This window comes from Labrus bergylta, chromosome 14, assembly GCF_963930695.1.
Source record: "Labrus bergylta chromosome 14, fLabBer1.1, whole genome shotgun sequence".
NCBI classification, from domain to species: Eukaryota; Metazoa; Chordata; class Actinopteri; order Labriformes; family Labridae; genus Labrus; species Labrus bergylta.
In genome coordinates this window covers 13,834,377-13,847,698 of record NC_089208.1, presented here as the reverse complement: position 1 = coordinate 13,847,698, position 13,322 = coordinate 13,834,377, and the positions used below count along the sequence as shown (strand labels likewise).

General features: G+C 38.4%; 1 protein-coding gene across 1 annotated transcript; it reads right to left on the bottom strand.

The window, feature by feature from the left end:
• Positions 1 to 522: 522 nt before the first annotated feature.
• Positions 523 to 13,187, bottom strand: LOC109996823 (four and a half LIM domains protein 1). The gene is made up of 6 exons (XM_020651125.3): positions 13,000 to 13,187; positions 4,215 to 4,397; positions 3,934 to 4,108; positions 3,003 to 3,172; positions 2,506 to 2,692; positions 523 to 1,327 (listed from the first exon to the last, which is right to left on the bottom strand). The coding sequence occupies exons 2-6, from the start codon at positions 4,368 to 4,370 to the stop codon at positions 1,176 to 1,178; spliced, it is 840 nt and encodes a 279-aa protein (XP_020506781.1). The 5' UTR covers positions 4,371 to 4,397; positions 13,000 to 13,187; the 3' UTR covers positions 523 to 1,175.
• Between the last annotated feature and the right edge of the window lie 135 nt (positions 13,188 to 13,322).

The following is a 13,322-nucleotide window of genomic DNA, read 5'->3' as shown; positions in this document are numbered from 1 at the left end:
TTTTATGTGTCTACACAGGTGAGACAGAGAGAGTGCTGTCGATGTAGGATATCCCATCACCAGTCAATCTATCACAGTTATGTACAAGAATTATAGACACAAAACAACATAAGCTTAAAGGTTATTTGATTTGACGAACATTGATCGCTTTCTGTTAAACGCTACCTGCACACATAAAACTAAATCACTCTATGTTCACTGCAGCTCACTGACCTTTAACCCCTGGTTACCATCTGTATGATTATATGTATTAGAGCTATCTGTTTTCTAGAAAGTTGCAAAATAGAAATGTTTTAATCTTACCAAGATTTATAGTGTGGCCATATTGTTTTGAAAAGTCTGAACTTCCTTTTTTTTAGGTAAATATATTGTAAACAGGCAACACACACGTTTTTCTCACTGGAAAAAAATCACATAATCCCTTTATATTCCTCAAAATATATTTTTTAAATGTTATATGAATAGAAAAGAAAAATCTTGTTTAAACAGTCCCCCAAAAAATGTTACATCAAGTTATCATCATAGTTTTGTAGAAGGTTTTATTGTAAAAGACATCAGGCAGTACAGTTTGAATATATTACGTGCATGTGTCAGAGCGAAACAGTTTAGAAAAGTGCTTTGAAGTAAATGTATTCAAAACCATAGACTATAAAAAAAAAAGATACAGATACACAGTCAATGCTCATTTTTACATTTTGTTAGTAATTAATCAACTTTTTAATCATAGGACAACATCAACTTAAAAAAAAGCAAGTAGACATTAAAGCCACATAAGAAATAATTATTTTTTTAAAGGAAGTAAAATATACAATTAAAACAATCAAATTTGAATCTCTTTTATTTCAGATTTAACATCACCTCACTTCTACTTGCATTCAATTGTTTCTCTATTAATGCGTGTATGAGCTGCTCATTTATTTTAGCGCTTTAGCATTTTAACGCTGTTCATTTGCTTTGTTAGTCATGGCGATCAGTCTGTATATTATATGTAAGCACGCAGCAGCACATCAATACATCAACACGTTTTGGTCCCAACAGTTTTAATCCGTCTGAGGATCATTTTACAAAAAGAAATCAACACATAGAAAAACATTTTTGAAATGGAGACTCTGGCCTTTATGCAGAAAAGAAAAGATGGAACAATGACGAAAGGTTGTTGACCACTTTCTTGATGTCTACTTGTTTCCACAGTCGGAGCAGAGGATGTCACTTCCATTGGCTACAAAACGCTTGTTGGCCAGACTGAGGGAGCATTTCTTGCAGTTGAAGCAGTATTCATGCCATGAGTTGCCCTCGTAGTTCACAACGTTCACTCCTTTACCAAAACCTGACAGGAGAAAAGAAGGAAGGGAGGGTTTGACTTTTTTTTAACCCCACAGCAGGAAATGTAAGTACACTCTCTACACTCTAAATCTTCAAAACAGTTTCTGTGGCTCTGTATGTCCAGGTGTTTCTTCCCTTTCATTTGCTACATGTTTCAGTAATGGAATTATCATGCGACTATAGTACATCCTATTAATCAGATTTCTGCACTCAAGTGGTAACCAGTTAACGGCAAATATCTAGTTTGTGTTAGCAGCCATGATATTTTGCTTTTGGTTGTTTGAAAGCTTTCAGTTTACCTAGTTTTTAAGAAATTACATTTTCCCAGGTTACGCTTTTCTTGGGACATCTGAAAGTGTTTTCTTGGTGGTCATGTCGACTTTTTTACACGTTGACAATAGTTTTTATCTATGTCATGCTCCAGTATTTGAATTCTGTTGATGTACCATTTAAATATATATTTTTTTTTTTTACAAGAGCCCCAGTTTATCCAAACAGTGCCTGAAATCCAAAACAATAGTAGAAGCCTCGGGTCAGAATCAGATTTAAGGTAATGAAACCCAGCTTGATCCTGTGTAGTCGCTGTATAGTATCTCTTGGCAACTTTCAACTAACATGTCATAAACATTAAAAGCACTCTGGATTCTTCCATTTATCCCAAATGATGTGACATTACAATAACTCCAGTCTCTAGGAACCAGAATCAGAGGTTCCAGATGTGATTTATTTTCCATGAATCAGTCTTAAAAAGCTGCCATCGCTCATGTCGTGTTCTTTAGTGATGATGATTTCTTGGTTATCTAGCCCTTTCATGTTTTGTTCCTCTTTTTTATAGCAGCAGTCTGCTATAAAGACCTAACTGACCGATCAGAATCAATTATTTTGTAAAGGTAATAATACCTGATTACAGATGTGCCAATTGAAAGATTGACCACACTAAACATAACTGAGGGCTGTAGGCTAAAACACACATTTCAGCTGGCTGGCCAGCAGCTTGCCTGAATAGATAAAGCTACATGTACTTCAGTGAGTGGATGCTTTTCCTTTTATTTTTGAATGTAGTATAAATTCCTTCGCGCACAAAAAATATATTTTAATACCATGATTAAAAAAACAACTCGTGTGCTTGTTTGTTTATCCACTGTTTGTCTTAATCGTATTGTATGACACTTTCATCACTACCTGTGATGGGGTTTTGGCAGCTGCTGCATTTCTTAGCCACAGAGCTTTTGTAGCAGGCGACACAGAAGACCTGGTCCTGGTGGTTGGTGAAACTTGTCCCAGCAAGAGGCTTTGAGCAGGAGCTGCACACAAAACAGTGTCCGTGCCAAGGCTGGTCCTGATAATTCACCCCTCCAGAGATTATCGCCTGGAAACAGATGCAAGAGAAGAGCTAAGTGTATGAACACAAGGGTGAACAGATTCTTTGGGTAAAGTTATATTAGCGTTTAAATGTGTTTTAAACGCATTCAGTGGATCTTAAGAGGATCATTGAAGTTTATTTGTTTCGGTCCTCTTAAAGTTTAGTCTCTTATTAACTACAATCATCAGTAATGCATGGGCTGTCTGAAAGGTTGAATATATTTCACTACGTTATGTCTTTCGGGTTGTTCATGTTCAGCTGTTATTAGGAGAAATAAGAAAATTGGGTCTTCTCAGTGTTTCAATAAAAAAAATACCTTTTTGCAGCTGATGCAGTGTTTGGCAAACTTTCTGTCATAGCATGGGCTGCAGTAAGTGTCCGTTCCTTTAGAGAGGAAACTCTGCGATCCAATTGGTCGTTTACAGTTGCAACAGGTGAAACACTCGTCGTGCCATGAGTTCCCTTTGTACTCCACGCTCTCTTTGCCTGCAGGAGATCAGATCAGAGATACGAAGTCAGAGAGAGGAAACAGTTTATGTTTGAGTTAACATCCACACTGAATTCAACTTGAGATCTCTCTGAAGTCATTTTAACAAATGCACTCCTGAAAACATCTAGATCATTTCAGGAGGACTGCCCCTGAAATCCTCCTGATCTAGTTGTTTACCCCACAGTGGGAGACTGTCCCTGTCAGACGGCAGGATGGGTGGAGGGCTTTACAGAATCACAATATCAGCAAAATAGGGAAGAAGAACATTCTGGGGAACAGAAAATGTAAATGTCAGCGTGTTCTAAAGTTTAGCCTCAAATGTAGAGAATAAACTCCACCTGCCCCTTCCACTCACTCTCGGTGAATTCTCCTGATCACGTGTACTGCCTTCTCAAATCTCACACCTCGAAACCTCTTTTCAGGAGTTTTGTTCAGTTGTGAAAGTGCTATAAAATAATTTATTGTTATAGTTATTTGTCTTTGAATCCAGGTTTTTACAGTCTTGGCTGTACATGAGTAGCACAGCTTTCTCTTTTTGGTGTCATTGTTAGTTGAATATTTTGAGTTTAAATCATGAAAAAAAAATCATGAAAGTTCTGATGAACAATCAAAAACTTAGAACATGAAATGATGAGGAGAATTAGATACATACAGTATATAGTGAACATTGGATTCTTCAGAAATGTTTCTATTTTTTCCCATTTTAAACAGTGTGTCTCTGCAAACTGAAAACCAGGGTTTGCAGTTTATCACTTACCTGCAAGTATGGGTTTATAGCAGCCGTGGCAGCGGGGAGCGTCCTCTCTGGAGCAGCACTTTCCACACATGATGCGGTCGTCCTTTGTGCTGAAGGGCTCCTTGGCCAGAGGCTTGTAACACTTGGCACAACGGAAACACTCCTCATGCCAGTACCGACCCTTATGGCTGAGCTCCTTTAAGAAAGAACAGACCATGGATGGAAGACATTAAAGACGCACCACTATGCCCCTGATGATACTGTATGTAAAAGAACAAAAAAGAAATCTCAGTAACACGTACCTTCGACTCAACAGGTATCGGTCGATGGCAATGGCTGCAGGAGTTGGCGCAGAACTTTGTGTGGCAGCTGATGCATACTGGCCGGCCTTCATTGCGGATGAACCTCTTCCCCCCGAGGTCCTCCCGACAGTAGGAACAGTGTGAGCTGTCGGACATTGTCACTCCAGGGACTCAGAAGAACAACTAAGAAAGTAAAAGGGAAAATTATGGTTATTTTGAAGTCAAGAGATTGATTTTAAGCTGCTTATGTATTCCAACGTAACTCTCATGTTTCTTTCATAGTTATATAAAAAGGAAAGCTAGAGTGCCCCACATTTTCAGTGGAGGACACAAGTGTGTCGAGTTAAACCTGATTTATTGATTCACATAACATCTTTTTTTTTTTACAACATAGACAATGCATAGAGCGTGCTGTGATATTTCCTGATTCATTTTCTGTGTCAACCTTTAACACTGAACACAAACTGAGTGATCTGTTTTATGTAAGAGCACATGATATTCTGTGCTTCGATATGATTTTGATAGATAATTGAAATCATCGATGAAAGTTTGTTTAAAGTTGCAGGGAGCTTTATTTGCTGCTTGGACTGCTGGAGAGAGAAAAGATGAAGAGAGAAAACAGAAGCTGAACATAAGGTTTGTTCATTTAGTCTTTTAAAAGCTCCAAATATCACAGCATCACTACTGAATCAGCTGCTCTCGTCGCATTATATTTACATTATATTTGCGATAACGTTCTGAAAACGTTTGGGGATAACTTTATGAAAACACCAGACTCTAGAATCGCCACTGAAGGAATGTGCTAATGAAATACTCTTTTGTATACAGCAGCAGAATCCAGGTGCAGACTCAAGTGTTTTTGTGTTTGCACAGAAGTGGGAGAGCTTCATGTGTTTCTTAGTTTCTCCTCTGTGCCTGATAAAGTCACTGGGGGAACAAGTTACAACTGATAACGTAGACAATAAAGTTTGACAACTGGTATCAGACGGAGACAAATGACCAACAACATCAGCTTGATTATTGTATTTCTCATAAGCACATCTGTCAAAGTCAAGCTGACGACTTATTTACGGAACTGGGAGTCTTTATCCTCAATGTTGTATGAGGGCAGGAAACAAAATCCTGGTTTAATTTTTAACTGATCAGGAACTTAATTTTATAACCTTGTTTATTGTCTCATACTTTTCCCAGCCTTTGTCCAGATGTTCAACCCAGTCAAATAATCCCTGAAAGACCAGCAGCAGATTTTAAAGCGTCACAAACATTAAGAATGTAAAGTCAAGGTGTAGTGTAATCAGCTTTTGTTAGTGACAGTTTGGTGGTGTCTGCAGGATTTGATAACACCACGGCTGAGGAAGGATAGAAGATTAAATACAATACAGTTCACAAAGACCCTCTTAAAATATAATATACAGCTATAATATACGATACTACTATACATCTATACACCACTGCTTCTGTTTGTTGTTAAACTCAGGTTAGTTGTGTTACAAAAACAGGATCTACGCAAACACGCTGAACGGCAGGATATATGAGTAAGTTAACGTAAACTGCACCCCTCAGTGTATATTTTATCACCAATGTACAGATGTGGATTTTTCTCATATTTCACAGGTCACTGAGTCAATGACCACATTTGATTTTCCTGCAGTTTTTGTTCATGAAGTTCTAAATCCAACTTAAGCTTCTTTGTGCAACTCAGTCTTCGCCTCTTAGAATCACTCTCCCTAAAAGAAGACACATAAAGTTCCCAAACATAGAACCCAAATCACCACGTTGATCTTCAGAACTCACTCACACAGCTGTGATTACAGGGTCGCCAAATGATACACAACAGGATCACAGCAACACGAACACACAGAAATGTCGAGGAAAAGATGGTTTAAATCTGTTTGCCCCGTTATTTCCCACATCGGGTTCACACTGGATGAACGCGAGGAATTCACTTCAACTAAGTGTGTGTGTGTGTGTGTGTGTGTGTGTGTGTGTGTGTGTGTGTGTGTGTGTGTGTGTGTGTGTGTGTGTGTGTGTGTGTGTGTGTGTGTGTGTGTGTGTGTGTGTGTGTGTGTGTGTGTGTGTGTGTGTGTGTGTGTGTGTGTGTGTGTGTGTGTGTGTGTGTGACTGCACAGCGAGGTGAACGTATGAAGGAATGCCTGGTATGACTAATGTGGTTAGATCTGGAATGTTGACAGCATTTTGACAGAACCTCCACACACACACACACACACACACACACACACACACACACACTCACTCCACCTCTCACATGGACCACTCCCCAGGATACCACCAAAACCACAAACTATAGTGCTGGCCTCTTGGCTGGAGTGGCATTTTGGCTCAGATTCATGTGGAAGTTCTGGCTTTGGCTCAGGACCAACGTTACCACAAGTTCAGGTTGCGTTCACAAACAGTCAAATCCTCCTTTTTCTTGTGAATTTCTTTAAGCTCCCAGAAAAAAAAAAAGGAAGAGAAATACCGAAAGGGCTGGGAATCATTTTGTTTTATAAAGGCTGAAAGAGTTGGGTTTGTTGATGGTTATGCCCATCCTAATAATTTTGGAAGGTAAACAAAAATCCTGATACGATATCTGAATCTGCCAGAGAAAGGCACAAAATATGACAGCTTTAAAATATGTCCACCAAAACTACCAATCTATCTTACTGATGGTGAAAGTGTCGTTCCAAAAAGTGAATCTGAAATTAAATTGTTAGAATTCCTGAAAGGGAATTATCATTGAAGATCAAGAAAGTCCGGGAACAACTGAATTCCCTTTAATAACATCAAGTTCATCCTCAATTAGTATGCAATTACATAGAAAATATTCAAGATTTCATTGAATTCATATTTTCTATTTATCTGCTGTTCTTCATGATTTACAAAACACCTGTGTTTTAAAAACTGGGATTCATTCACAGCCATACATCCAAGTGAATCAGCATTCAGTTTCAGTGAAATAAATTCCCTTTGTTTTGATGCTGTTAGGATTGAACGGTCCACTCCAGGCTTCAGAGAGGCATCTAACAGCTCTCTGACACAGGAATGTGTCTGAGGTTAAAAGTGATACAGCTAATATGGTTGATTAAATCACTTCCTTTGTAGTCTTGTCTCCTCAGCAAAGGGGGTGCAAAACTTCCACTGACAACATGTGGAGTGGGCATTCATCTTCCTTTCAGTGAGCTGCTAATTCTTCACTTACTAATGGAAAAAAACCAGCAGCCGGTTTGTTTGTTGACTGGGTGAGGTTGCCCAACCATCTTGACATGAAGACAGCAAGTCCAGACAGCCATGAAAAGTAAGGTCTGATATTTGCAGGTTATCTCTTAGTTTACTATCTGCCTCTACTCACTCTAATTAGAAGGGTTTTCATGTCTCTTTTCTTCTTTTTTCTATAACTGCACTGGAAGACTACCTGTGTGGGTCTGAGCCTGTAAAAAATGCTTGGCTACAAACATGGTGAAAATGTTATCTGATGGGAGGCAAACAATGGCTGACAGGAAGCCAGTCATTATCCACACAGGTCACAGAAGAATAAATCAGGTTACACTGACGTCACAGGGCTTTGAGGACCGTGTTTCTTCACGTCTTTACTTTGTTTTTCCGCTATAAATGTTCCTGCTGTCTAAGAGGTACGACAGCACCTATCTATCATTCTCTTGTAGCCAGGCTGCCAATGCAAAAACAACATTTATCACCATAGAAACCGTTAAACGGGAAATTAAGCTGTGTCACACAGTCAAATGATGCTGACTTTTAAAGCAGTTTACAGCAGCCAGGGACAACTCTGTGTGTGTACTTGTTTTAATCACATTATGGGGACATAAATATGTACAGGAATTGACATCATTTGGACTCACTAACCTGGGTCCCAAAGGGGAAACTGTTTTTTTTTGGTGAATAAGTCTTTGTGTTTGGCACACATAAGGGTTCGGTAAGAAGGGAGAATTATGAAATACTAATTCCTAATTCATTTATTTTCGCTACACAATTCTTGAGCTTCACTGTTGGTTTCTTCTTCATGCCATTCGTTGTTAGAAAACGTCTTCCGATTTGGAAACCACTGATGATAGTTTCTGATTCCTTCATTTCTGTCTTTTTCTCTTTCCATGTACGTTCAGGCTCACTAATGTAAAATGTTCAGTCACCTGACTGTAACAGTTAGAGCTCTGTGCAGTCTCCCATCCAAAACCCTGTGGTGTAAAACCAAAACTCGAAGGTGACATCATGCAATATGGACGAGAGAAAAGTCACGCACACATGAAAACACATGTGGCATAGAATAAATGACGGGGGAAGCAGACCGAAAATAACTCAGAGAGAGAGAGAGAGAGAGCACACGGCCATGACACACACGACTTGATACAAAAAAGTGTCTTATACCCACCATGTGTGTGTTGGCATGATCTTATCGCTAAAGAATGTAGAGGGAAAACTGAGAAACAGGAAGTCTCCATCAGAAGTTGGCACAGTCCAGTCACACACACACACACACACCTACAGTTTTTACTGATGAAGAAATAAGTACAGAGACTAAAACATTTCTGAACCATGCTGTAAATGTGTTTATTTCTGCAGTAAAAATGGGCATTTTATTATGGAACCTTATCTGGGATTCCTTTGCTTTTGGAGCCATCCTCACACAAAAAAAAACAAAAAACTGCAGTTGTTTGCACACCTGCTGTGGTTGCCTCTTGGTTGTAAAAATCTGAACTCAGTGTTGAAGTATATGGGAAAAAATTTGATTTTTTATGATTCTCAGCTGTGTTGGGGTAGAATGTCTCCCAAACTTGTGTGCTCCGGTTTAAAGGTCACATACTGGTATTATGCAAAATAGAAAAGACCATCCTTCCTCTCTATCTTTTGCCTGCTCTACTTTTCAGAAAATGTGTGCTCAAACAGGCCGTTTGGAGATTTTCCCTTCATGACATCACAAATTAGTATTATTAAATGTAGATTTTTAAAAAGAATAAATAAGCTGTATTGATTTTGGAACAGATAAAGTAAAGTGCATCTGTCAGTGATAATAATAATTATTTTATTTTTTCGGGAGGATTTGTCAGTGATTTATAATCTTTAATATATTTTCCAAATTAATTATTTTTTTCTTATATATCATAGCAGAAAAAAAATCCCCTGCCAAATGTTTCCAGAGCACGGAGTGACAACAAAAAAATGATCAACAGTCAAAAAGCGTTGAGATGAAAATTAGCATAAAATCAACATGTCAGAAATTACATTTTTGTATGCTTATTTATGAAGCTCTTGTTGAAGTTGCATCATTCAAAGACGTTTTCTGCCTCGTCTTCAGGAAGAACATTTATGATAAAACTAATCTTAGCTGATTGTTTTAGCTACTCGCACAACACTTACATTAAATAATATATTTATTATTTATTTGTACTATTTTTTTTAACCAGGTTCTTTGACTATACAGAAATAAGAGTTCAGTGATGATTCTTTTCATTTCATTTCTGATTTGGTTTTTGCACAAACATCAAGAAAAGTATGAACTAACTAATCCTTTAGCTTTCACCATTTATAAATTGTTTCCATTATTAATATACTAATATGAATTTAAAGAGCATTCCTAGCCCTGATTTCTGTCACACTATCTCAAAATAAATACACATCGGTACTGAAAACAGAGCAGTGAGTCAGGCTATCTGAGCTCCACATCAGCCTACAAAGAGATAGAATTGTTTGATTTGGCTGCGCTGAGCCACATTCCTAAAGGTGGAACAAAGCAGACAGAACCGATCTGAGTCGTGTAGAGTGAGGATGAAGAAACACAGATTGTACCGCTACAACAGGACTGACATGATGGTTTTACCAGAAGCCTGAACTGTTCTACAACCTTTACATAACTCGGTCTGTTCAGTTTCTGCCTGCACACTCCGGTTTCTGCACTAATCGCTTTCGCCCTCCTTTTCCTCCCTCTGTCCTCAATTCATAGACTGAGATGTCTTTCAGGGCAGAGCAGCTGAAAAAACTGGAACCCATCAGCAGCAGCTATGTATGACCACTTTCCATTTCCATGAATGTTAGAGTGTGTGTGTGCGCACGTTTCTGCAAATCCCAACTATTGTTTCAGTTTCTTCCCCTAACAATGAAATCATATTTGTTTAGATCATTTAGCATCAGTTTCACTGTTTTACCACAAGACTGAGTGAACACACAGATTGTCACCACATTAAAGGAAACACAATATTATGGTCTGGTGTCAGTAGGAATTTGTCAGGTCACCACCAGGCACCAAAATGATTTCTGTATTCCTAAACCAATGTTACACTTCTGTTTAATTTCCCTCATTAGTGTTTGTTGATGGTGGAGGATAGTGTCATCTTCCACATTGACACCACCTTTCTTTACATGTTTGACCCATGTGTTACTAAATTTAGGTTTAAAGAAGGGATTCAACAGCTTGGGAAACATGCCAGTTTTTTTTTTGTTTTGTATGTTTTTTAGTTAAAGTTCCATTAAAATATCTAACTTAAACAAATGTGAATTAGCTTCAAAATGTTTTGAAGCTACAGCTAACAGAGAGTTTTTCTTAGCTGGGTCTCGACCTCTGAAACTTACTTGTGAACATTTATCATATTTTTTCTGCGGCTGCTGAAAAAAAATGTAAAACAATATTGTTTGTTTTGGGAGCTTACAGGGAAATTGGCAGAGCTGAGCTAGGTGTTTCCTTTTGCTTCTGACGGTAAGGATGAGCTAAACTTATAGTCTCCTAGTTTTTTTATATAAAATGAACAGATATACTGTAAATGGCAAGGAAAATGAACTGTCTCTAAGTCATTTCAGTAGAAAACATCTCAAAGAAAATAATTTTCTTGATAACGTCACTAGAAAGCCAGAAATCATGAGTGTCGCTTATTTATTTTATTTTTTTCATGTAAGTTTAGACATTTTTATCCACATTGTGTTATTACTTTCTCATAAAATAACTGATAATAACTTACGTCCCTCATCCTTATCAAGAACACAAATGATAGTTATCCTGAGCCACCTATTGCACACTGTATTCTATGATGTCATAAGTTACCCTGTGGTAGCCCCAGTTTTAACATTGTTGTAAAACATTTGGAAAAATGGAAGTACACTACTCAACAAGTGTTGTTGTTTAATACGTTAACATTTAATATAATATTCCTGATTTCCTTGAATCAAAGCATATCTGATCTGTATTGTGTGATTGGTTCTTTGTTTTTTGATGTGGGGCAGCTGCTTCCAGCCTCTCACTTATATTCCCCAAGGTTATAGCCACCTATCTTTATATGACAAAGCCTTTTTTTCTGCCAATATCCCAACCTCGGTTTTTGTCTGTGAGTCCGAGCTCATCACAACAGTTTGCAGTGGCTGTAGGTCAAAGAAAACACACTGCCAAGTTTAAAACTTCAACCTGACTGCATGTACTTTCATGTTGTCAGAGCACTAAATCCACAGAACCCCATTCAAATCTCCATTAAAACCCTCCTCTAAAATTATGGGGCTTTCCATTAGGGATTCATGAGAAGAAGAAACATAGCATCTGCAGCCCATTTACATTCTACCCTGTAATAACACAACAGGCAAAACACAACAGGGACTTACCATGACATGAAGCCAGACAAAATGCATAAAGTTTTACGATCCTGTGATGTATTTTATGGCAATGAGCTCATGGTAATTTCTTTAACATGCAGGCAGCTCACAGAGTCGGACTAAAACTCCTTATGGTGCTTTGGTGTGTGTGTGTGTGTGTGTGTGTGTTTGACAGGCTACAAAATGTAAGTCCCACATATGGGTCCTTCTTAGTTTATTTACTGTCTGTGTCTGTGCATTTGCAGTAGTTGGCACTGTAAGAAAAAGATCTCCATATGACTGTAACAATAAGCAAAAGTTGTTAGGATTAAGATGGCATGTAAGTTGAATAATTGCTCTTCATCCATTCTATTTCTGCCACGTGATCTGATCTATGTGTAAAACAAGGAAGAGCTCAATCAAACACATAGATCTCACTTCACAACCACAACAGTACAACACAAAGACAGACGAATTGCATGCATTTGAACACACACGGGCTATAAAAAGAACAATGAAACGGAACTGCAGGAATTTTAATTGACTTCTGTGATGCATTTTAAGCTCCATCGTGGTTCCATCAGAGAGAGTGAAAAAGCAGACTTTCTAACTGGAAACAGATTTCAGAAGCAGCCTTGGCTTCACAAGTGAGCATGTAACTGTATAGTTCACACACACACACACACACACACACACACACACACACACACACACACACACACACACACACACACACACACACACACACACACACACACACACACACACACACACACACACACACACACACACACACACACACAACCTTCTGACAGAAACAGACAGACAGATAGCCAACGCCCGTACAACTTGTTTCCTGTCCACATATCAAAGTTGCCTACTGCTTTGCAAGTAAGGTGTCTGTGAAATCAGACGTGTGAAAGGGGAATATGTTAGACCTACTGTACAAAAGTTCAAGGGACATTCTGTAGATGTAATCACGCAATAGCTCACTTTTCATTGAAATAAACAAATTCAAACATATTTTTTTATTTTATTTAAAAAGACCAAAAAAAAAAAAAAAAAAAAAATCCCGGAACGGATTTTGAACACACCTAAATCAGACCTCAAATAACCTGCAATTGCAAAACTTTGAAAACAACCCTCGGTTTGGTTTCAAGACGAGCGAAAGCAGAAGCAGGTTTGTTTCGACAGGAAGAGTCGTGAACTGCAGCTGTCTTACCGGGATTGGGTGATGACTGCGGCGGGGACGAGATGTGCCCCCTTTACTGTGTGGCAGCAGCGGAATTCCGCTTAAACGAGACCCTCACACGTTTGAAGTGGGCTACTGGCTTCCATCTGCGGTGCGTTAAGCCCATAGACTGTATTTATACAGACTCTGGTCAAGTCAGACACAAAGAGCCAGGCTCCCACCAGATATAAGACAGTTCACCTTCAAAATAAAGAAGGAAGTTTGACGTCAGTACCTGAAACGCTTTAAATGTCTGCAAAGTAGGCTACTTTGGGTGTAAAGTTAAAGCAAACTATTTAACAAGTTTTAAGATT

Coding starts and splice junctions, on each gene's coding strand:
- LOC109996823 (XM_020651125.3), bottom strand. CDS start 4,370: ATGTCCGACAGCTCACACTGTTCCTACTGTCGGGAGGACCTCGGGGGG. Junction 2,693..3,002: donor ACTGCATCAGCTGCAAAAAG/GTATTTTTTTTA, acceptor ATCTGTTTCCAG/GCGATAATCTCTGGAGGGGT. Junction 1,328..2,505: donor CTGCCAAAACCCCATCACAG/GTAGTGATGAAA, acceptor TTCTCCTGTCAG/GTTTTGGTAAAGGAGTGAAC.